Raw genomic sequence first — 26,687 nt, forward strand, 5'->3', positions numbered from 1 at the left:
GGATGGAAAAAGATATTCCGTGCAAATGGAAATGAAAAGAAAGCTGGAGCAGCAACTCTCGTATCAGACAAAATAGACTAAAACAAAGACTATTACAAGCAACAAAGAAGGACACTACATAATGATCAAGGGATCAATCCAAGAAGAAAATATAACAATTGTAAATATTTATGCACCCAACAAAGGAGCACCTCAATACATAAGGCAAATGCTAACAGTCATAAAAGGGGAAATTGACAGTAACAGGATAATAAGAGGGGAATTTAACACCCCACTTTCACCAATGAACAGATCATCCAAAATGAAAATAAATAAGGAAACACAAGCTTTAAATGATACGTTACACAAGATGGACTTAACTGATATTTATAGGACATTCCATCTAAAAACAACAGAATACACTTTCTTCTCAAGAGCTCATGGAACTTTCTGCAGGCTAGATCATATCTTGGGTCACAAATCAAGACTTGGTAAATTTAAGAAAACTGAAATCGTATCAAGTATCTATTCCAACCACAATGCTATGAGACTAGGTATTAATTACAGGAAAAAAATCTGTAAAAAATACAAACACATGGAGGCTAAACAATATACTACTAAATAACCAAGAGATCACTGAAGAAATCAAAGAGGAACTCAAAAAATACTTAGAAACAAATGACAATGAAAACACAATGACCCAAAACCTATGGGATGCAGCAAAAGCAGTTTTAAGAGAGAAGTTTATAGCAATAAAATCCTACACCTCAGGAAACAAGAAACATCTCAAATAAACAACCTAACCTTACACCTAAAGTAACTAGAGAAAGAAGAACAAAAAAACCCAAAAGTTAGCAGATGGAAAGAAATCAAAGATTAGATCAGAAATAAATGAAAAAGAAATGAAGGAAATGACAGCAAAGATGAATAAAAAAGCTGGTTCTTTGAGACGATAAACAAAATTGATAAACCATAAGCCAAACTCATCAAGAAAAAAAAGGAAAAGACTCAAATCAATAGAATTAGAAATGAAAAAGGAGAAGTAACAACTGACTCTGCAGAAATAAAAACGATCATGAGAGATTACTACAAGCAACTATATACCAATAAAATGGACAACCTGGAAGGAATGGACAAATTCTTAGAAAAGCACAATCTTCTAAGACTGAACAAGGAAGAAATAGAAAATAGACCAATCACAAGCACTGAAATTGAAACTGTGATTAAAAATATTCCAGGAAACAAAGGCCAGGACCAGATGGCTTCACAGGAGAATTCTATCAGACACTTAGAGAGGAGCTAACACCTATCCTTCTCAAACTCTTCCAAAATATAGCAGAGGGAGGAACACTCCCAAACTCATTCTACGAGGCCACCATCACCCTGATACCAAAAGCAGACAAACATGTCACAAAGAAGGAAAACTACAGGTCAATATCACTGATGAACATAGATGAAACAATCCTCAACAAAATACTAGCAAACAGAATCCAACAGCACATGAAAAGGATCATACACCATGAACAAGTCGGTTTATCCCAGCAATGCAAGGATTCTTTAATATACGCAAATCAATCAATGTGATACACCACATTAACAAACTGAAGGAGAAAAAGCATATGATCATCTCAACAGATGCAGAAAAAGCTTCTGACAAAATTCAAAACCCATTTATGATTAAAAAAACCCTCCAGAAAGAAGGCATAGAGGGAACTTACCTCAACATAATAAAGGCCATATATGACAAACCCACAGCCGACATCATTCTCAATGGTGAAAAACTGAAACCATTTTCTCTACGATCAGGAACAAGACAAGGTTGTCCACTCTCACCATTATTCAACATAGTTTTGGAAGTTTTAGCCACAGCAATCCGAGAAGAAAAAGAAATAAAAGAAATCCAAATCGGAAAAGAAGTAAAGCTATCACTGCTTGCAGATGACACAGTTCTATACATAGAGAATCCTAAAGATGCTACCAGAAAACTACTAGAGCTAATCAATGAATTTGGTAAAGTAGCTGGATACAAAATTAATGCACAGAAATCTCTTGCATTCCTATACACTAATGATGAAAAATCTGAAAGAAAAATTAAGGAAACACTCCCATTTACCACTGCAACAAAAAAGAATAAAATACCTAGGAATAAACCTACTGATGGAGACAAAAGACCTGTATGCAGAAAACTATGACACTGATGAAAGAAATTAAAGATGATACAAATAGATGGAGAGATATACCATGTTCTTGGATTGGAAGAGTCAACATTGTGAAAATGACTATACTACCCAAAGCAATCTACAGATTCAATGCAATCCCTATCAAACTACCACTGGCATTTTTCACAGAACTAGAACAAAGAATTTCACAATGTGTATGGAAACACAAAAGACCCCAAATAGCCAAAGTAATCTTGAGAAAGAAAAACAGAGCTGGAGGAATCAGGCTCCTGGACTTCAGACTATAAGCTACAGTAATCAAGACAGTATGGTACTGGCACAAAAACAGAACTATAGATCAGTGGAACAGGATAGAAAGCCCAGAGATAAACCCATGCACATATGGTCACCTTATCTTTGATAAAGGAGGCAAGAATATACAGTGGAGAAAAGACAGTCTCTTCAATAAGTGGTGCTGGGAAAATTGGACAGGTACATGTAAAAGTATGAAATTAGAACACTCCCTGACACCATACACAAAAATAAAGTCAAAATGGATTAAAGACCTAAGTGTAAGGCCAGACACTATCAAACTCTTAGAGGAAAACACAGGCAGAACACTCTATGACATAAATCACAGCAAGATCCTTTTTGACCCAACTCCTAGAGAAATGGAAATAAAAACACAAATAAACAAATGGGACCTAATGAAACTTAAAAGCTTTTGCACAGCAAAGGAAACCACAAACAAGATGAAAAGATAACCCTCAGAATGGGAGAAAATATTTGCAAATGAAGCAACTGACAAAGGATTAATCTGCAAAATTTACAAGCAGCTCATGCAGCTCAATATCAAAAAAACAAACAACCCAATCCAAAAATGGGCAGAAGACCTAAACAGACATTTCTCCAAAGAAGATATACAGATTGCCAACAAACACATGAAAGAATGCTCAACATCATTAATCATTAGAGAAATGCAAATCAAAACTACAATGTGATATGACCTCACACCGGTCAGAATGGTCATCATCAAAACATCTACAAACAATAAATGCTGGAGAGGGTGTGGAGAAAAGGGAACCCTCTTGCACTGTTGGTGGGAATGTAAATTGATACAGCCACTATGGAGAACAGTATGGAGGTTCCTTAAAAAACTAAAAGTAGAACTACCATAAGACCCAGCAATCCCACTACTGGGCATATACCCTGAGAAAACCATAATTCAAGGATTCTACCTCTCACTACTCTATTTCAACATCATACTGGAAGTCCTAGCTTATGTAATAAGACAAGAAAAGAAAGTAAAATGTATACTGATTAGGAAGAATGAAATTAAACTACCTTTTTTTTCAAAGATAACATAATTGTCTATGCAGAAAATCCAAAATTATTGACCAAAAATATTCCTGGAACTAATAAGTGATTAATGTACCCCATCTTCCTTATCCATTCATTTGTTGATGGACGTTTAGGTTGTTTCCATGTCTTGACTATTGTAAACAGTGCTGCAATAAACACTGGGGTGCATATATACTTTCAAACCAAGTTTTCCTCCAGATATATGCCCAGGAGTGGGATTGCTGGGTCATATGGTAGCTGTATTTTTAGTTTTTTAAGGAACCTCCATACCGTTCCAGGAGCATGTATTCTCGCCTGTTTCCCCACAGGCCAGCCTCATTCCTCTAACCCCTGTTACCACAGAGACGCATTTTAAGATACGGCATCCAACGAGATCCTCTCACTTGCTAGCAGTCCCCCCCACAAGGAACAATTAACGATATGGGAGTTTGGGACTGATATATACACACTGCTGTATTTAAAACGGATAACCAGGGGCTTCCCTAATGGTGCAGTGGTTAAGAATCTTCCTGCCAATGCAAGGGGGACACGGGTTCGAGCCCTGGGCCAGGAAAATCCCACATGCCGTGGAGCAACTAAGCCTGTGCACCACAACTACCAAGCCTGCACTCTAGAGCCCGCGAGCCACAACTACTGAGCTGGTGAACCACAACTACTGAGCCCTCGCACCTACAGCCCGTGCTCTGCAACAAAAGAAGCCACTGCAATGAGAAGCCTGCACATGGGCAACGAAGAGTAGCCCCTGCGCAGCAACGAAGACACAACACAGCCAAAAATAAAAATAAATAAATTTATTTTTTAAAAAAACAGATAACCAACAAGGACCTACTGTATAGTACAGGGAACTCTGCTCAATATTCTGTAATAACCTAAAAGGGAAAAGAACTTGAAAAAGAATGGGGACAAAAAGATAATACTGTATTTAATGAAATCTAAGAAGCATTAATTACATGATGTACCGTTATGTCATGAGACACCGAGGAAGGAAAAATGCTACCTGTTCAACCATAACCCATTTTTTAAACTTTGATGTATAATTTTACTTAATGTAAAATAAAATGAAAGCATCAAGCCTTGAAAAAAAAAAGTGATTATAGCAAGGTTGCAGAATACAAAGTTAATATAAAAAAGAAAATTGGTTTCCTATATACCAGCAAGGAACAAATTGAATTTGAAATTAAAAATACAATACCATATACAATAGGTAAATTAAATACTTAGGTTAAATCTAACAGAATATGTATAAGGCCTATATGAGGATACAACAAAACTTTGATGAAAAAAATTAAAGAAGAACTAAATAAATGGAGAGTTATTCCAACTTCATAGATAAGCTGCCAATATCATCATCAAAATGTCAGTTCCTCGCAACTTCATCTACAGATTCAATACAATCTCAATCAAAATTCCAGCAATTTTTTTTTGGTGCATGGATATTGACACAATGATACTATACGTGAAGAAGCAGAAGACCCAAATAGCCAACACAATATTGAAAGACAATTTGGAGTACTGACATTACTCAATTTCAGACTCACTATAAAGCTACAGTAATTAAGACATCATAGTATTGATGGAAGAACAGACAACTAGATCATGGAACAGACACAGAGCCCAGAAACAGACCCACATGAATACTGTCAACTGATCTTTGACAAAAGTGCAAAAGCAATACAGTGAAGCAAAACAGGCTTTTCAACAAATGGTGCTAGAACATTAGATGTCCACATGCAACAAAAATGAATCTAGACACAGAACTTACAGCCCCTCACAAAAATGAACTCAAAATGGATCACAAACCTAAATGTACAACAGAAAACTATAAAAGTCCTAAAAAATAACGTAAGAGAAAACAGGATAACCCTGGGTTTGGTGATAGCTTTTTAGCTACAACACCAAAGGCACGATCCATGAAACAAAGAACTGGTAAGCTGGATTTCATTAAAATGGAAAACTTCTACTCTGCAAAAGTCACTGTCAAGAAAATGAAAAGATAAGCCACAGACTAATAAAAACATTTGCAAAAGACATAGCAGATAAAAAAGACCGTTATCGGGCTTCCCTGGTGGTTCAGTGGTTAAGAATCTACCTGCCAGTGCAGCGGACACGAGTTCGAGCCCTGGTCCGGGAAGATCCCACATACCACGGAGCAATTAAGCCCGTGCGCCACGACTACTGAGCCTGTGCTCTAGAGCCCACGAGCCACAACTACTGAGCCTGCGCTCTAGAGCCCGTGAGGCACAACTACTGAAGCCCGCGTACCTAGAGCCCATGCTCCACAACAAGAGAAGCCACCACAGTGAGAAGCCCGCGCACCACAAAGAAGAGTAGACCCCGCTCGCTGCAACTAGAGAAACCCCATGCACAGCAATGAAGACCCAACGCTGCCAAAAATAAATAAATTTATTTTAAAAAAAGACCATTATCCAAAATACATAAAGAACTCTTAAAAGTCAACAGTAAGAAAACAACCAATCTGATTTTTAAAAGGGCCAAAAACCTTGATAGACACCTCACCAAAGAAGATACACAAATGACAAATAAGCATAAGAAAAGATGGTACACAGCCTATGTCAGCAGAGAAATGCAAATTTTTAAAATAAATTATTTATTTTTGGCTGCGCTGGGTCTTCATTGCTGTGTGCAGGCTTTCCCTAGTTTTGGCGAGCAGTGGTTACTCTTTGTTGTGGTGCATGGGCTTCTCACTGCGGTGGCTTCTCTTGTTGCGGAGCACGACTCTAGCTGTACAGGCTTCAGTAGTTGTGGCATGCAGGCTCAGTAGTTGTGGCTTGCAGGCTCTAGGAGCGCAAGCGCAGTAGTTGTGGCACACAGGCTTAGGTGCTCCACGGCATGTGGGATCTTCCCGGACCAGGGATCGAACCTGTGTCCCCTGCATTGGCAGGCGGATTCTTAACCACTGTGCCACGAGGGAAGTCCGAAAAATGCAAATTTAAACAATGTTAACAACACTAATAACTGGTAAGGATGTAGAGAAAAATAAACTCTATTCATTGCTGGCAGGGATGCAAAATGATTCAGCCATTTTGGAAAACAGTTCGGCAGTCTCTTATAAAACTAAACATATCAGGGAATTCCCTGGCGGTCCAGTGGTTAGGTCAGGGAACTAACATCCCACAAGCAGTGTGGTGCGGCCAAAAAAAAACCCCAAAAACCAAACAAACAAAAAAACAAAACTAAACCTATGATCCAGCAATTACACTCCTTGATTTTTAACCAAAGGAGGTGAAAAATTGTGTCCACACAAAAATCTACATGTGGATGTTCATGGCAGCTTTATTCATAACTGCCAAAACTTGGAAGCAACCAAGATGTCCTTTTATATGTAGATGAATGGATAAATAAACTGTGGTACATCCAGACAATGGAATATTATTCAGTTGTAGGAAAAAATCAGCTATCAAGCCTTGAAAAGACAGACAAATTTTTTTCTGATTTATTTTTAAATTTATTTATTTATTATTTTTGGCTGTGTTGGGTCTTTTTTGCTATGTGTGGGCTTTCTCTAGTTGTGGCAAGCGGGGGCTACTCTTTGTTGTGGCGTGCAGGTTTCTCACTGCGGCGGCTTCTCTTTGTGGCGGAGCACGGGCTCTAGGCGCACAGGCTTCAGTAGTTGTGGCTCACAGGCTCTACAGCACAGGCTCGGTAGTTCTGGTGCACGGGCTTAGGTGCTCCGCAGCATGTGGAATCTTCCTGGCCCACGGCTAGAACCTGTGTCCCCTGCATTGGCAGGCGGATTCTTAACCTCTGCAGCTCCAGGGAAGCCCAAGACAGATGAATCTTGAATGGATATTACTAAGTGAAAAAATCTAGTCTGAAAAGGCTACATATTATATGATTCCAACTATATGACATTCTGAAACAGGCAAAATTATGAAGACAGTAAAAATTTTTGTGGTTGTCAGGACTTGGGAAGAAGGAGGAATCAATAGGTAGAAGACAGGATTTCCAGGGTAGTGAAACTCTTCTGCAGGATACTATAATGGCAGATACATGTTATTATACATTTGTTAAAAACCACAGAATAGAATGTAGAACATCAGAACTGAACCCTAATGCCAACTGTGGATTTTAAGCCTTAATGATGTGTCAGTGGAAGTTCACAGATTGTAACAAATGTACCACTCTGGTGTGGGATGCTGACAGTGGGGGAAAGTGTCAGGAGTTACATAGGAAATCTCTATACTTTCCAGTCAATTTTTCTCTGAATCTAAAACCACTCTAAAAAATAAAATTTTTTTAAGCTGCCTATTTTAGAGAAAAGAAAGGTCTTGAATAAATTCATATTAACCTTAATAAATTAGAAAATGAAGAGTAAAAGAAACCCAAAGCAAGCAGTAAAAAGGAAAAAATAAAATTAGAAGAGAAATCACTAAAATATAAAACATAAAAACAACAGAGAAAAATCACTGGAACCAAAAGCTAATAATTTAAGATCATAAAAATTCATAGCCAGCCTGGTTAGAAAAAAGAGAAAAGACTGTCAAAGCTCACTCAAGAAGAAATAGATAACCTGAATATAGCCCTGTATCTATTTTTTTTTAATGGAATTACAGTTGAAAACGTTCCTCTAAAGAAAACTCTAGGCCCAGATGGCCTTAAAAGTGAATACTAGTGGGAGTTCCCTGGCGGTCCAGTGGTCAGGACTCCGCACTCTTACTGCCAAGGACCCAGGTTCAATCCCTTGTCAGGGAACTAAGATCCCACAAGCTGTGCAGTGCAGCAAAAAGAAAAAAAAAAAAAAAAAAGTGAATACTATCAAACATTAAGAAATATTACCAAATTTACATAAACTCTTCCAGAAAACAAGAGTGAATACGTGCAATGCATTCTATAAGGCCAGCATTCCTTTTGAAACCAAAACCAAAGGCATTGTAAGAAAATATGGGTCAATATCCCTCATGAATACAGAGGCAAAAATTCCTGTACAATTTCTAAAAGTAGAATCAAACAGTATATAAAAATGGTAATACATCAAGACCAAGTGGGATTTCCCCGGGAATGCAAGGTTTTTTCAACACTGGAAAAATCAACCCTTGAAAAATCAACATACTTCATCATATTAACAGATTAAAAAAGGAAAAAAATTAATCAATATATCTATTAAAAATATATAAACAGTCTCTTCAGCAAGAGGTGCTGGGAAACCCTCATGTCAATCAATGAAATCAGAACACTGACACCATATACAAAAATGAACTCAAAATGGCTTTAAGACCTAAATGTAAGACATGACACTATAAAACTCCTAGAAGAGAAGAACATAGGCAAAACATTCTGTGACATAAATCATAACAATATTTTCTTAGATCAGTCTCCCAAGGCAAAAGAAATAAAAAGCAAAAATAAACAAATGGGGCCTAATCAAACTTAAAAGCTTTTGCACAGTGAAGGAAACTATCAACAAAACCAGAAAGAACCTACAGACTGGGAGAAAATGTTTGCAGACGATGCAACCAACAAGGGCTTAATTTCCAAAATATACAAACAGTTCATACAACTCAATGTCAGAAAAACAAACAACATAATCAAAAAATGGGCAGAAGACCAAAACAGATTGCTCCAAAGAAGACATACAGATGGCCAAAAGGCACATGAAAAGATGCTCAACACTGCCAATTATTAGAGAAATGCAAATCAAAACCACAACAAAGTATCACCTCACACCAGTGAGAATGGCTATTAAAGAGTCTACAAATAATAAATGCTGGAGAGGGTGTGCAGAAAAGGGAACCCTCCTACACTGTCAGTGGGAATGTAACTTGGTGCAACCACTACGGAAAACAGTACGGAGGTTCCTTAAAAAACTAAAAATAGAACTACCATATGATCCAGCAATCCCACTTCGGGGCATATATCTGGAGAAAAACTTGGTTCAAAAGTATACATGCACACCAATGTTCACTGCAGCACTGTTTACAATAGCCAAGACATGGAAACAACCTAAATGTGCACTGGCAGATGAATGGATAAAGAAGATGTTGTGTACACACACACACACACACACACATTCACAGATTAGAAGACTCAATATTCCTGAGGTATCAATTCTCCCCCAAAATGATTTGAAGATTCATTACAGTTCAAGTCAAAATACCAGCAGTTTTATTTCTACAAATTGACAATTCTAAAATTCATATAAAAATGCAGAGAACCTAGAATAGATCAAACAACTGAAAGAGAACAAAGTTGGAAGTGGACCCTATCTGACCTCAAGGGTCATTATAAAGCCACAGTAATCAAGATTGTGTGTTATGGAACAGAACAGAGTCCAGAAAGAGACCCATACATATATGGTCAACTGGTTTTATACAAATGGGAGTAAAGGTAATTCAGTGGAGAAAGGACAGTCTGTTCCACAAATGGCTCAGGAAAAACTGAATATCAGTATTCAAATAAGTGGACTTTGATGTGTAACTCACATCATATGCAAAAATTAACTCAAAAAGGATCATCGACCTAAATGTAAAACATAAAAATATAAAACTTCTAAAAGAAAACATATAACATATCTGATAAAGGATTTGCATCAGAACATATAATGTCTCACAAAACTCAGTAATAAGAAAACAAACAAACCAATAAAAAGGAAAAATAAATAAATGGCAAATATTCACATGAAAAGATGTTTAACATAATTTAGGCCATTAAGGAAATGCAAATCAAAACCACAATGAGAAACTGATACATACCCGCTAGAATGGCTAAAATTAAAACGACTGATTATACCAAGTGTTGCAGAGAATGTAGAGGAACAAGAACTCTCGTACACTGATGATAGAATTGTTAAATGGTATAACCACTTTGGAAGATAGTTTGACACTGTCTTAAATAATTAAGGGCATACCTACCATGTGACCCAGCTATTCTACTCCTTGGTATTTATGCAAGAAAAATTAAAGTGCATGCCCATACAAATATTGTACAATGTTCCTAGCAGCTTTATTTTTAATAGCCCAAAACTGGAAACAACCTGAATGTCTATCAATTATTAAATGGATTAACAAATTATGGTTATGTCCATACAACAGAATACTAGTCAGGAATAAAAGGGAATGAACTCTTCATACACACAATATGGATGAGTCTCAAAATAATTATGCTGAGTGACAGAAGTCAGATAAAGAAGTGTACATACTATATGTTTCCATTTTTAACATTCTAGAAAATTCAAACTAATTTACAGTGACAGAAAAAACAACAATAGTTGCCAGGGCAAGGGTAGTTGTGCGAAGGCAAGAAGGGGATTACACTAAGTCACAAGGAAACTTTTGCTAATCATTTAGCAAATCAATTCACAAACTTCCCACTTCAAATATGTGCAATTTATTGTATGTCAATTTTACTTCAAGAAAGCTAACAAAAGGTCCAATGTATTTGATACACTAAAATTTTGAATACTTTTTTTATCATAAGATTATTGTGTATGTGTGTGTATTTCCTTAAAAATTAAGTCTCCAAAAAAAATTTGTTGAAGGATGATTAGCATTCAAGGGTGTTGTGTTGCTGAATAACACAAGAAAAGAACAAAGAGACTGACATATATTAAAAACATAGTGGATAAATCTACACCTGGATTTCTTAGTAACTTAAAAGTTCTACAGATTTCTTTAAAAGTTAATCTTTAAAGAAGCATATTAGAAGTTTTTAAACATTAAGAAATCAATTAACCTATTTTACAGAAAAATGTTTGTTCTACTATCAAAAAATCTTAGAAAAACAGTATAAACTTTAACAGTTATTTAAAAGTTATACTTACTGAAAGGCCAAGAGATACAAGAAAACAGAACTTAACTATGGCTTTCCCTCATTCAAAGATTTTTTTCAGAAAAATAACACTGACACCAAACAAATCGGCACAAGGTAAAGAGCTAAGAATTTCTTCTCTTATCCTTCCTTGGCAATATACCCTTCTACTAACACTATGGAAAGAAGGAAACAGATTTGAAGTACTCAGAAAGACCAAACTGAGGAAATCAGGGGAAGCGACCACACTGTCCTACAAATACAAGGTGAGCCTCCTTTTCTGCTTTCTCAACTTGATGTATTATATTAAAGGTTTCCCTTAATTCAAGTCTCTGCAGAATCTAATCCCATCTGTTCCATCTAATCCTCTTATACCTAAAAACCTAAACCTCCCAATGACAGAAACAACAAGCTGTGTTTTCCAGGAAGGATACTTACATATACAATCTTAATGATTAATATGAAAATCCTACTCTGTTCCTAGTGACTTTTATATATCTATGTATCACCAGCAGTACACTACCACGGTTATCAAGGATTTATGTGAAAATATTATATTGATAAATTAAAGTTTCAGTATTTAAAGGATTACAGTGACACCACATTGACATGGTGGTGACATCGAGGCATTTACTTGCTGCTAATTTCTAGCCTGAAAAATGTTTAGAGTCAAAAAAGGGTTAAAAATTAGACATAAAGTACAATTAAAAATTTTAAGACCGGCAGAGTCGATTCTAAGTTAATAAAGAAATAAAATGGAATTTTGAAAAAAAAAAAAAAAATGGAATTTTGCCTTAAGGTGTACGAAATGACAAATGCAAGGTTCAAAAATGTACAATCGAAACTGGCTATAGAGTACAGGTATTTAAAAACTGCAATAGTAAATTAAACTTCCCAGTGACTCAATTTAAATGTGCTCTACAAATTTTAACCATGGGGTCTAAAAGGAGCCTTGAAGATCAGAATATAACTCAGCATACATTCCTTGACGTAGCCCTATGTTTCCATCAACAGAAGGTAATAAAAAGTGTGGTGAACCAACAGTAAAGGAACACTGCCCTCCTAAAAGGAATCTATGGCTCAAATCCTCTACCATCCAACCACTGGGTCAAGAAGGAGCCCAGGGCTTCCCTGGTGGCACAGTGGTTGAGAATCTGCCTGCCAATGCAGGGGACACGGGTTCGAGCCCTGGTCTGGGAAGATCCCACATGCCGCGGAGCAACTAGGCCCGTGAGCCACAACTACTGAGCCTGCGCATCTGGAGCTTGTGCTCCGCAACAAGAGAGGCCGCGACAGTGAGAGGCCCACGCACCGTGATGAAGAGCCGCCCCTGCTCGCCGCAACTAGAGAAAGCCCTCGCACAGAAATGAAGACACAACACAGCCAAAAATAAATAAATAAATAAATAAATAAATAAATAAATAAAAATTTTTAAAAAAGGAGCCCACACTACCTACCCCTTTCAAATACTCAAGGCCTGGGCTTCCCTGGTGGCGCGGTGGTTAAGAATCCACCTGCCGATGCAGGGGACACGGGTTCAATCCCTGGTCCGGGAAGATCCCACATGCCGCGGGGCAACTAAGCCCATGAGCCACAACTACTGAGCCCATGTGCTGCCAAATACTGAAGCCCATGTGCCGCCAACTACTGAAGCCCATGTGCCTAGAGCCCATGCTCCGCAACAAGAGAAGCCACCACAATGAGAAGCCCGCACACCACAATGAAGACCCAACACAGCCAAAAATAAATAAATAAATTTAAAAATTTATAAAAAATACTCAAGGCCTCACCAGATTATCTGCCTTAAATCTCCAAGGGTTAATCTGATTATGACTTTACCAAAAGACAGACTCCAGGTCAATCCTCACCTGCCTCTTTGCCACTCACTAACAGAAAGCCCAGAATCCAGTTTAATCCTCACCTGCGTCTTTCTCACTCAGCCATGAATATTTTGTCCACACACCCCCGCCGCTCCCTCCTCAACAGCTGAAACCCTTCCACTGTTCTCTCTGGAACTCAGAATGATGAGGAAAAGCTGCTATATTAAACTCAACCTTGGGACTGCCATGGTGGTCCAGTGGTTAAGACTCCACACTTCCAATGCCGGGGGCCCAGGTTCGATCCCTGGTCAGGGAACTAGATTCCCACATGCTGCAACTAAGACATGGCACAGCCAAATAAATAAATAAATATTAAAAAATAAATAAGCTCAACCTTTTCTCAGAATATTCCCTGCAGATTCTTGCTCTAACAAAACCAGGGGTCGCCCTGAACATCCTGTTTACCTCACAGTTACTTCAAGTAATGGATACTCTACTCCAGCTACTCTACTCTGGTTTCACTGGCTATGCAGGTGGGCTGGGTTCTCTTGCTCTTCAATGCTGATTCTAAACCCCTCTCTCAGGCTTCCCTGGTGGTGCAGTGGTTGAGAATCCGCCTGCCAATGCAGGGGACACGGGTTCGAGCCCTGGTCTGGGAAGATCCCACATGCCGCGGAGCAACTGGGCCCATTAGCCACAACTACTGAGCCTGCGTGTCTGGAGCCTGTGCTCCACAACAAGAGAAGCCGCGACAGTGAGAGGCCCGTGCACCGTGATGAAGAGCGGCCCCCGCTTGCCGCAACTAGAGAAAGCCCTGCACAGAAATGAAGACCCAACACAGCCAAAAATAAATAAATTAAATTTAAAAAAAAATAAAAATAAAAATAAACCCCTCTCTCTCTGAAGCCCTCCAGGTATAAAACCTCAAAACATCAGACCTTATCACTCACTCGGTCTCACTGTTACAGTTATTATCAATCCCTTAGAGCAGAATTTGGAAAAGTACAAGTTTAGTTGTATTTTGGGTCTTATTTAAGGCATATGGGATCTTTGTGGCCGAGTGCGGAATCTTCATTGCAGTGTGTGGGATCTTTAGTTGCAGCATGTGGGGTACAGTTGCCTGACCAGGGATCAAAGCCAGGGCCCCTGCATTGGCAGCATGGTGTGTTAACCACTGGACCACCAGGGAAGTCCCAGCCTTTTTTTGTTGTTGTTGAATTGTATGAGCTGTTTGTATATTTTGGAAATTAAGCCCTTGTTGGTCGCATCATTTGCAAATATATTCTCCAAGTCCGAAGGTTGTCTTTTTGTTTTGTTTATGGTCTCCTTTGCTGTGCAAAAGCTTGTAAGTTTGATTAGGTCCCATTTGTTTATTTTTGCTTTTATTTCTATTGCCTTGGGAGACTGACCTAAAAAAACACTGGTACAATTTATTTCAGAGAATGTTTTGCCTGTGTCCTCTTCTAGGAGTTTTATGGTGTCCTGTCTTATATTTAAGTCTTTAAGCATTTTGAGTTTATTTTTGTGTATGGTGTGAGGGTGTGCTCTAACTTCACTGACATGCAGCTGTCCAACTTTCCCAACACACTTGCTGTCTTTTACCATTGTATATTCTTGCGTCCTTTGTCAAAGACTGTCCATAGGTGTGTGGGTTTATTTCTGGGCTCTTTATTCTGTTCCACTGACCTGTATGTCTGTTTTTGTGCCACTACCACACTGTTTTGATTACTGTAGCTTTGTAGTATTGTCTGAAGTCTGGGAGGGTCATAACTCCTGCCTTGTCCTTTTTCCTCAGGATTGCTTTGGCGATTCTGGGTTTTTTATAAAGTTTCCATATAAATTTTATAATTATTTGTTCTAGTTCTGTGAAAAATGTCATGGGTAATTTGATAGGGATCACATTAAATCTATAGATTGCTTTGGGTAGTATAGCCATTTTAACAATATTAATTCTTCCAATCCAAGAGCAGGGGATATCTTTCCATTACTTTGAATCATCTTCAGTTTCCTTTATTAAGGTTTTGTAGTTCTCAGCATATAAGTCTTTTACCTCCTTGGTGAGGTTCACTCCTAAGTTTCTTTTTCTTTTTTGAAGCAATTTTAAAAGGGATTGTTTGTTTGCATTCTCGTTCTGTTATTTCATTGTTACTGTAAAGGAATGCAACTGATTCTTGTATGTTAATCTTGTATACTGTTACCTTGCTAAATTCGTTTATCAGTTTTTGTGTGGAGTCTTCAGGGTTTTCTACATATAGTATCATATCATTTGTGTATAATGACAGCTTTACCTCTTCCCTACCAGTTTGAATACCTTTATTTCTTTTTTTTGTCTGATTGCTGTGGCTAAAACTTCCAATACTATGCTGAAGAGAAGTGGTGAGAGTGGGCATCCTTGTCTTGTTCCAGATTTGAGCAGGAATGCTTTCAGCTTTTCAACGTTGAGTATTACATTCGCTGTGGGTCTGTTGTAAATAGCTTTTATTATGTTGAGATATGTTCCCTCTAGAACCACTTTTGCAAGATGCTCATCATCACTAATTATTAGAGAAATGCAAATCAAAACCACAATGAGGTACCACTTCACACCAGTCAGAGTAGCCATCATTAAAAAGTCTACAAATAACAAATGCTGGAGAGGCTGTGGAGAAAAGGGAACACTCTTATACTGCTGGTGGGAATGTAAATTGGTGCAGCCACTATGGAAAACAGTACGGAGGTTCCTCAAAAACTAGAGTTGCCATATGACCCAGCAATCCCACTCCTGGGCATATACCCAGACAAAACTATAATTCGAAAAGCTACATGGCACCCTCATGTTCACAGCAGCACTATTTACAATAGCCAAGACGTGGAACCTAAATGTCCATCAACAGACAAATGAATAAAAAACATGTGGTATACACTGGGTTGGCCAAAAAGTTTGTTCCGGTTTTTCCACAAGATTTTACAGGAAAACCCAAACGAACTTTTTGGACAACCCTAAACACACACAAACACATACACACACACACACACACACACACACACACACACACTGGAATATTGCCCAGCCATTAAAAAGAATGAAATAATGCCATTTGCAGCAGCATGGATGGACCTAGAGATTATCATACTAAGCAAAGTAAGTCAGAAAGAGAAAGACAAATATCAGATGATATCACTTATATGTGGAATCTAAAATACGACACAAATGAACATATCTATGAAACAGAAACAGACTCACAGACATAGAGAACAGACTTGTGGTTGCCATGGGGGAGGGATGTGGAGGAGGAAAGAATTGGAAGTTTGGCGATTAGTAGATGCAACCCATTATATATAGGATGGATAAATAACAAGGTCCTACTGTACAGCACAAGGAACTATATTCAGTATCCTGTGATAAGCCATAATGGAAAAGAATATGAAAAAGAATATGTATATATGTATGGCTGTGTCACTTTGCCATACAGAAAAAATTAACACAACACTGTAAATCAACTACACTTCAATTTAAAAAAATTTTAAAAAGAACACAAGTACCATACCCAAAACTGAATTCCTCTTCTTCCCCTAAACCTACCACACCCACAGTCTTTCACATCTTTGTCAACAGCAGTTCCATTCCTTCTAGTTATGTGGGCTAACATCTTTGGAACCATCTTTGGATCCTCTTTCTCTTACACCTCTTATCTATAAGAAAGTTACATGGGTTCTACTTTTGAATGTATTCATAACCTGATCACCTTTCACCACCCTCCAGTGTCACCACCATCCCTTTCTGGATTATTGCAATAACCTCCTAATGGCCTCCCTCCTTTCATTCTTGACTCTCTATAGTCCATTTACAACAAAGCAGCCACAGGTTCTTACAAAACCTAAGTAACACCATGTTACATCTCAGATCAGAACTCTTTAATGGAGGGGTTCCCAACCCCCAGGCCGGTACCAGGCCGGTACCAGTCCGTGGCCTGTTAGGAACCGGGCTGCACAGCAGGAGGTGAGTGGCAGGCGAGCAAGCGATGCTTCATCTATATTTACAGCCACTCCCCACTGCTCGCATTACTGTCTGAGCTCCACCTCCTGTCAGATCAGCAGCGGGCATTAGATTCTCAAGGGGGAAGAACCCTACTGTGAACTGTGCATGTGAGGGATCTAGGTCGCGTGCTCCTTATGAGAATCTAATGCCTGATGATCTGAGGGGGAGATGAGGCGGTGATGCTAGCGCTGGGGAGCGGCTGCATATACAGATCATCATTAGCAGAGAGGTTTGACTGCAGAGACCATAATAAATCAATCGCTTGCAGACTCATATCAAAACCCTATCAGTTAGTGGCAAGTAAAAACTAGCTCAGGGCTCGCACTGATTCTGCATTATGGTGAGTTGTATAATTACTTCACTATATATTACAATGTAATAATAATAGTAATAAAGTACACAATAAACTTAATGCACCTGAATCATGCCGAAACCACCCCCCACCACCCCCCATCTGTGGAAAAATTATCTTCCACAAAACCAGTCCCTGGGGCTTCCCTGGTGGCGCAGTGGTTGAGAATCTGCCTGCCAATGCAGGGGATACGGGTTCGTGCCCTGGTCTGGGAAGACACCACATGCCGCGGAGCAACTAGGCCCGTGAGCCACAACTACTGAGCCTGCGCGTCTGGAGCCTATGCTCCGCAACAAGAGAGGCTGAGACAGTGAGAGGCCCGTGCACCGCAATGAAGAGTGGTCCCCGCTCGCCACAACTAGAGAAAGCCCTCCCACAGAAATGAAGACCCTACACAGCCAAAAATTAAAATATAAATAAATACATACATACATACATACATACCAGTCCCTGGTGCCAAAAAGGTTGGGGACCGCTGCTCTAACGGCTATCTTTTCACTCAGACTAAAAACTACGTCCTTCCACTGGCTTATACAGCCCTATGTGACTAGCCTCTCATCCTGGCCTCTTCTCCTACTGCACCCCTCCCACCTCCCTTTCTCACTCTGTCCCAGCTGCCCAACACCATCCCCACTTGCTTTCTTGTTAACCACATGATTATAATCTTAATAATATTTAACATTTACTAAGTAATATTTACTATGAACCAGACATTGTTCTAACTGCTTTATACGCATTACCTCATTCAATTCCAACAATTATCTCCCCCACTTTAACGAATGATGAAATTGAGTTACAAAGAGGTTAATTAACCTAAGAGCTTGGTCTGTAAGTGGTGAAGCCAAAATTCAAAATCACAGGTGGACAAAGCCCACTGCACAGCCCAAAGTTTACATCTCAATGATGCCCCCCGCTTGTTATCCTCACTTAACATTCTTCAGAAATAAGCACAGAATAAACAGAAGATAGAATAAAGGACTAAGAATGGAAAACCTAAAGCACTTGATGCAGGGTTAGAGAGGTGGAAATGCTTAGAAGAAACCAGGACACTTCCTCAAGTATTTTCAAAATTCAGCACATAACTAGTTAAACAGTAAAAGTCAGCACATAACTAGTTATTATGTAGAACAAAATATGACACTTAAAACTTACTTTTTCTGTAGTAACAGTCAAGGAAGGAACCAATGCAGGTGATGGTTCTGGTTGCTTCTTGTGTTTTTGTTTGTGTTTGTCCTTTTCTTTATATTTCTAAAAGTGAATAGAAGTAAAATCCAATTTAAATTTAAATCATAATCCACATATATACAATAAAGATGAGATTTCTATATAATTGTGTTTAAGTAATTTACAGTGTTAACAAATATTTGTCAAAAATAACAAAATCACTTCTAACCATGATCATATTATTTTAAATATAAACAATACTAGTAATATACTTATGGTATTACTATATATATTACTACATATTAAAATATATAGTAATACTAGTATAACTTATTTTAAGGTGACTTCAGTTCCCTTATCCTTGACCAATGTAGAACAATATATAAACAACTGAAGTCTACAATTATTTGCTACTTTTATATCTGACAAACTTTTTCTTCTGTTAAAAACACCAAATACTGTTGCATACATTTCATAAATAGCACTTTAAAATTTACATAGCCCTTTGACATGCACTATCACATCATAATGATGTCGGATTCTCCATCACCATGCTTTAAATTCTATGGCCCACAAACTACAAAACAGGGCACAGAAACTCAGGCAAAAAGTTCTTTCTGAGGTTTACTCCGAAAATAGATGAATTAGTTATCTCTGCTAAAACTGATGAATTGAAATATAACAAAGGAATTCAATTAATAAGAAATTAATTACATATTAGGAGCCCAACCTTATTTAACATCAAAAACTTTTAACCAAATCATTCTCAGATGTTTGAATCAGTAGGTAAGAGTCAGTATTTGGTGTGAAGTTTACTACTATTTAGTTAATTCAACTTATTTGTCATAGTTCATAAATTTAAACATTCAGAGCACTTAATCTATTCAAGGCATGAAAGAATAGTATCACTGGCCCTGCCCTAAAACAGATTACATACCAGCAAAACAAAAAGCATAAAAATTAAGGATAGATGTTTTACTATAATACCCAAGAGTACTGCCACTCTTTGCTTTTAACTCCTGATTTAATAAGTACATTAGATACCTCTTGACTGCAATGTTAATACTTTAGTAAAAGAAAATGTAAAATAACACAATAATAGTTTTTATTCAGATTTTTTAGGAAATTTTCTTACTATGAAGATATTTTAACTGTGACAGATCGTAAGATCATAAGGACTCATGCCTCCAATTCTTTGTAATAGGATGTCATGTACAAGTTCTGGAGCCAAGAAGAGCCTTGAGAAGTCTTCTATGTCTTTCACCTTTGCCCCCTTAGATCCCAGTCATCATGTAAAGAGTCTGAATAAGAACAAGATAAACAATCTCTACAATCTTGAAAAGCACACGAGAGTAATAAGTAAAGTATGCATGTGTAAATCTATGAAAATGTGAATGTATGGAAGTCATCATGAAATAACACAGAACTTTGGTCCTCTGTAATACGCCAAGAAATACATCCTGAGATGAGGATTGCAAATGCTCAGTGGAAGAGACTATGAATAGATTATATTCATAACACTGGCCGGTAAAATATGAATCAACGCAGTCTAATGACTTTCACACTAAAAAGATAGGCTGATTTTAATAGAACAAAAGAAAATTCCAGGAAAATATTCAATTAATATAAATATTTAGCATATGACAAAGACGGGATTCCAAATCAGCAAGGAAAGACTGAAATTATTTAATAATGGTACTACAATAACTGGTTAATAATTTAGGGGAAAGTATCTTATACAAAGTAAGACAAAATCCAAATGGATTACTTTAAAGAGTTAAATAAAAATTAAAATAATCTAAGAGGTTAAAGAAAATATTTTTTAAAACTTTAAAGAAAGACTTTTTCTAAGAGTAAAAAACTCACTAAAAAATCAGAAATGGATACCGTATGCTAACTCACATATATGGAATCTAAAAACACGGTACTGATGAACCTAGTGGTGGGTCAGAAATAAAGACACAGACATAGAGAACGGACTTGAGGACACAGCGGGGGAAGGGGAAGCTGGGACGAAGTGCGAGAGTAGCATTGATATATATACACTACCAAATGTAAAATAGATAGCTAGTGGGAAGCTGCGGCATAGCACAGGGAGATCAGCTCAGTGCTTTGTGACCACCTAGAGGGGTGGGATAAAGAGGGTGGGAGGGAGGCTCAAGAAGGAGGGGATATGGTTCACTTTGATTCACTTTGTTGGACAGCAGAAATTAACACAACATTGTAAAGCAACTATACTCCAATAAGATTAAAAAGAAAATCAGAAATGGAAAAGGCAGTTTTAGCTATTCAAATTCAAAATACTTCTACATCAATTTAAAAACCATTAAAAAGCTAAAAACAAACTGAGAAGTGAGTTAGTATGTTCCGTATTTCAGTGCTGTTTAAATTTTTTATAAATCAGTAAGAAAAAATATATATGCCATAAAACAATGTACAAAGGGCAATTTATAAAAGAAACAGAGTCACTAAGCAACAATAACAAAGAATGTGCAACCCAACTACTAGAGAACTTAATGGTAATATTTTTCTATTACCTAGTGATCAAAATTGTTGGGGTTTTGTTTATAATAAGACCCAATGTCGCCCAAGTTACAATGAAATGAGTACTTGCATACATTACTTGAGAGAATGTAAAAATGCAAAGGACCGTTTTAAAGGTAAGAGTTAGAAACCATGAATACATTATCTGATCTAGTAACTTCACCTTTAGGAAGTGAACAAAGGTTTAAATACAGTTTATTATGCTACTATTTGTGATGAGAAAAAACCTGAAAACAATCTGAATGTCCAACGACACAGATGTGGTTGAAAAAATTATTATACAACCATGTAATGGCCACTTAAAAAGCATGTTCTGAAGGAATATTTAAAGATTTGGGAAAATGGTTAATATGATATGAATTTTGCTTTAAAATTTTATGCAAGGAGCCAAAGAAATATGAGAAAGAAGAACAAATCTGGAGGCATCACAGGCCCTGATTTCAAACTATACTGCAAAACTATGGTAATCAAAATACTATGGTACTAGCACAAAAACAGACACACAGATCAATGGGAAGGAACAGAAAGTCCAGAAATAAACCCATGCTTACATGGTCAGTTAATCTATAACAAAGGAGGCAAGAATATGCAGTGAGGAAAAGACAGCCTCTTCAATAAATGATGTTGTGAAAACTGGACAGCTACATGCAAAAGAGTCAAACTAGACTACTTTCTTACACCATACACAAAAATAAACTCAAAATGACTTAAAAAGAAGACCTGAAACCATAAAACCAGAAGAAAACATGGGCAGCATGGTTTCTGAAACTGGTCTTAGCAGAATCTTTCCAGATATGTCTCCTGAGGCAAGGGAAGCAAAAGCAAAAATAAACAAAAGGGACTACATCAAACTGAGAATGAAAAGCTTTTGCACAGTGAAGGAAACCAGCAACAAAATGAAAAGGCCACCTACTGAATGGGACAAGATACTTGCAAACAACATATCTGATAAGGGATTAATATCCAAAATACACAAAGAACTCATACAAATCAACATCCAAAAACCAACAACCCAATAAAAAAATAAGCAGAGGACCTGAATAGACATTTTTCCAAAGAAGACATACAGATGGCCAACAGACACATGAGAAGATGCTCAACATCACTAATCATCAGGGAAATGCAAATCAAAACCACAATGAGATACCACCTCACACCTGTCACAATGGCTATCATCAAAAAGACAACAGGGGCTTCCCTGGTGGCGCAGTGGTTGAGAATCTGCCTGCCAATGCAGGGGACACGGGTTCGAGCCTTGGTCTGGGAAGATCCCACATGCCGCGGAGCAACTGGGCCCGTGAGCCACAATTACTGAGGCTGCACATCTGGAGCCTGTGCTCCGCAACAAGAGAGGCCGCGATAGTGAGAGGCCCGCGCACCGCGATGAAGAGTGGCCCCCGCTTGCCACAACTAGAGAAAGCCCTCGCACAGAAACGAAGACCCAACACAGCCATAAATAAACAAAAATAAATAAATTTTAAAAAAAAAAGACAACAAATAATAAGTGTTGGCAAGGATGCAGAGAAAAGAGAACCCTTGTGAACTGTCGGTGGGATTGGAAATTAGTGCAGCCACTATGGAAAACAATGTGAAGATTCCTCAAAAAATTAAAAATAGAATTGCCATATGATCCAGCAATTTCATTTCTGGGTATTTACCCAAAGAAAACAAAAACACTAATTCAAAAAGACATATGCACAATGTTCATTGCAGCATTATTTGCAATAGCCAAGGTATGGAAGCAACCTAAGTGGCCATCAGTAGATAAATGGATAAAGAAGACAGTGTGTGTGTGTCATATTACTCAGCCATTAAAAAAATAAAATCTTGCCATTTTACATGAATGGATTTAGACAGTATTACACTAAGTTAAATAAGTCAGACTAAGAAAGACAAATACCACATGACCTTACTTTTATGTGGAATCTAAAAAACAAAACAAACCGAATGAAAACAGACTCAGATGCAGAGAACAAACTGAGCAGGGTGGGGGAGAAAACTTCCAGCTATAAAATAAGTGAGCAAAGGGGCTATAATACACACCATAAAGAATATGGTCAATAACATTGTTAAGAACTTTGTACAGGGACAGATGGTTACTAGACTTATCACGGCGATCATTTCATAATGTATGTAAATATCAAATCACTACATAGTACACCTAAAACTAATATAATACTGTACATCAACTATACTATTTCCATAAAAAATAAATTTAATAAATAAGTGAATAAAATTTTATGCAAAAAGAGAGTACCAACCAGAAGGAAATAAACAAATACTGAATATTTTTATGTAAAACCATAGGTAAGGACAACCAGCGTCACTCCTAAATATATTAGTGTGTATAATTAACAATAAAAATAATCAGAATTGTAGCAATTTGTAATTTACAAATATATATATTATCTCATTTAATCCTTAAAACAGCCCTGTAAGGATCTATTTTTACAGATCACAAAGGAATGGCTTAAACAAGCACAAAATAGACTTTAACCTACACCTCCCAAGAAAGTTAACTGAAACCTTTAAAAAAAAAAAAAAAAAGATTTTTTTTTTTTAATTTAAAGAAAAATATAGTTAAGCTACCCATGATGACGAATTATAAAATGGAAATTTGGACTTCCCTGGTGGCGCAGTGATCAAGAATCCACCTGCCAATGCAGGGGACACGGGTTCAATCCCTGGTCTGGGAAGATCCCACATGCTGCGGAGCAACTAAGCCCATGCGCCACAACTACTGAGTCTGCGCTCTAGAGCCCACGGGCAGCAACTACTGAGCCCACACGCCACAACTACTGAAGCCCACACACCTAGAGCCCGTGTTCCGCAACAAGAGAAGCCACCACAATGAGAAGCCCGCGCACCGCAACGAAGAGTAGCCCCTGCTCGCCGCAACTAGAGAAAGCCCGCACACAGCAACGAAGACCCAACACAGCCAAAAAACAAAAAACAACAAAAAAGGAAATTTGAAAGAGATGGGGAAAGAAGAAAGATATAAAAGAAGGGAGAGAAAATGTTTCCATTTTAAAGTAGCTTTAGCTCCAGAATGAACTATTTTCCATGTAGAAGCTAGGGACAATACAGGAATTTTTAACCTAAGTTTAGAGCAAGATAAACAACTAAAAGACATCCAATGTTTCCAGTGTTCAAACTAGAACGGGTAAAGAAATTAACTGCTAAAGGAAAACTAAAGTACAATACAGTAGAGATAACACTTGAAATAAGTTCATGTCTTCAGACACAGAGAAATCATATATCTCAGAGTTTGAAAAGTACACATGCAATCGATGAACAACTGGTAGAAATATTGGGGGTAAATTAGAAAGTGAATTCTAAAAGGAATGCAATATTGGGCTTGAGGTTATTACTTCCCCAGAAAAATTCTAAGTTATCAACAAAGATTTGCTCATCTGTAGAAAAGAATTTCATCATCACCAAGTGCAAAGAAGAGTTCATCAGGAAGCCCAATATTAGAAATTAAATTTCTAGTAAGGAGAGTGTGTCTAGATTCAATAACTCCTAACACTTAAAAAATGGTGATTTGAAATCACATCAAATTTTTCCAATGTTAACGATTCAAAATCAAACAAACAAAAACCAGTGAAAACAACAAACCAAATAGCAACCAAAACTGGGGGAGAGGCAGAGGCAGATAATAATGCATTAAACGAAAACTGGCAAGCAAGCAGTGAAATAGAAGACTTCAGAAATAGAGGAGAAAATGCCCTGGACTGTACTATAGAATTCAGCTATTAATAATCCTGCTTCCAAAATTAGCTAAAATTCTGAGAATATCACAAAAAACCCTCAATCTGCAGAGAAGCAATCTTTTCTTTTTGTTTTCCTGCCTACTTAATTTGTTCTTTCTCTGCCTAAAGAGTAGTGCAAGCTTCAGGGCAGAAACAGGAAAAACTAGAGGAAGGGAGAGTACTGACTCTTTGGAAGTAAAGGATCTAGGCTAGGAGTGAATTATATAAAATCAGAGGGTATTCTTAACTGTATGAGATACCCCCACAAAGTTAAGAGATTAAAACCTAGTATAAGACATTTAATCAAAAATTAGAAAAGAGAGTTGAGCCTGAGGTTTTACCAAAAACTGCATACTGCCCCAGCTGAGCTTTTACACTGCATCCTTGCCATTCCCTCTGGCGTCAGAAAAAGGCAAAATACTTAGCCCTCAAACCCTAGTCTCAAAAATGGTGAGAAGAGATTCAAGAAATTACCTAAACTACAGTGGAGCAAGTATCTACACAGAGCCTCACAAACATGAGCGAGAGGGAAAAAAGCTGCATGGCAAAGAAAGCACAGCCAAAAAAGAAACAATATAAAGAGCACAACGTGCATAAGAGAACCAAAAATCTTACCCTACAAATAAATATAACTCAGCATAAAGATATTTCTCAGAATTCCCTGGTGGCACAGTGGTTAAGAATCCGCCTGCCAATGCAGGGGACATGGGTTCGAGCCCTGGTCCGGGAAGATCCCATATGCTGCGGAGCAACTAAGCCCGTGCGCCACAACTACTGAGCCTATGCTCTAGAGCTCACAGCTGCAACTACTGAAGCCCGCGCGCCTAGAGCCCGTGCTCCGCAACAAGAGAAGGCACCGCAATGAGAAGCCCATGCACTGCAACGAAGAGTAGCCCCCGCTCGCCACAACTAGAGGAAGCCCACGCGCAGCAATGAAGACCCAACGCAACCATAAATAAATAAATAATTTTTTTTAAAAAATGCAATTTGAAGATGTTTCTCAAAACTGTTTCATGCTAAATAAAACTTCAAACAAAGCACAAGAATGAGATAATGAAACAAAAAAAGGTTAAAAAAAAGGGATTATAGAACCAAAGTAATTTAAAAACTAAAACAGAATTAGTAAATAAAATAGAATCAGCAAGGAAAAAAATATACATTCTTGAGAATAAAAATACTGCTTAAAAAGGGGCATGAAACAATCCTAGTAATGCAAATGAAAAATCAGCAGATATTAAAGTGGTTATGTCCAAAAGGGAGGGGATATCTATATGTGGATGGCTGATTCATTTTGTTGTGTAGTGGAGACTAATACAACATTGTAAAGCAACCATACTCCAATAAAAATTTAAAAAAAAAGAAAGTGGTTAGAGGGAATTCTCTGACAGTCCAATGGTTAGGACTGGGCACCTTCACTGCTGTGGCCCAGATTCGATCCCTGGTCAGGGAACTAAGATCCCACAAGCCGCACAGTGTGGCCAAGAAAAAAAAGGGGGCGGGGTGTTAGAGAGGAACTAACAGCTACATAAAACAAGATAATCAAACATAAGTATAACCTGTGTCCCTAAAGTAGAAAATCCAATGAATGGAGAACAGAAGATGTATTTAAACATAAAAGCACACAAAATAAAAATAGGAAAAAACGCATTCTGAAAAATTCGGTTACAGAATGTTCAACAGCAAGACTTACTGTAGTTAAACTCAGTAGACTGCAAGGGGGTCAGGGGGGTGGGACTGTCCCTGGTCCTCCCCACAGCAATACTCTCCAGGTCC

General features: G+C 37.8%; 1 protein-coding gene across 11 annotated transcripts in view; it reads right to left on the bottom strand.

Moving 5' to 3' along the window:
• MLLT10 (MLLT10 histone lysine methyltransferase DOT1L cofactor) overlaps positions 1-26,687 on the bottom strand; it is a 253,347-nt gene that overhangs the window by 90,033 nt on the left and 136,627 nt on the right. For all 11 annotated transcript variants that reach the window (XM_057543542.1, XM_057543540.1, XM_057543541.1 and 8 more), the window contains one exon: positions 18,607-18,702. In XM_057543542.1, the coding sequence (XP_057399525.1) occupies positions 18,607-18,702 (96 nt within the window). The remainder of the gene's footprint in view (positions 1-18,606; positions 18,703-26,687) is intronic.

Source organism: Balaenoptera acutorostrata, chromosome 3 (assembly GCF_949987535.1).
Source record: "Balaenoptera acutorostrata chromosome 3, mBalAcu1.1, whole genome shotgun sequence".
Lineage (NCBI taxonomy): Eukaryota > Metazoa > Chordata > Mammalia > Artiodactyla > Balaenopteridae > Balaenoptera > Balaenoptera acutorostrata.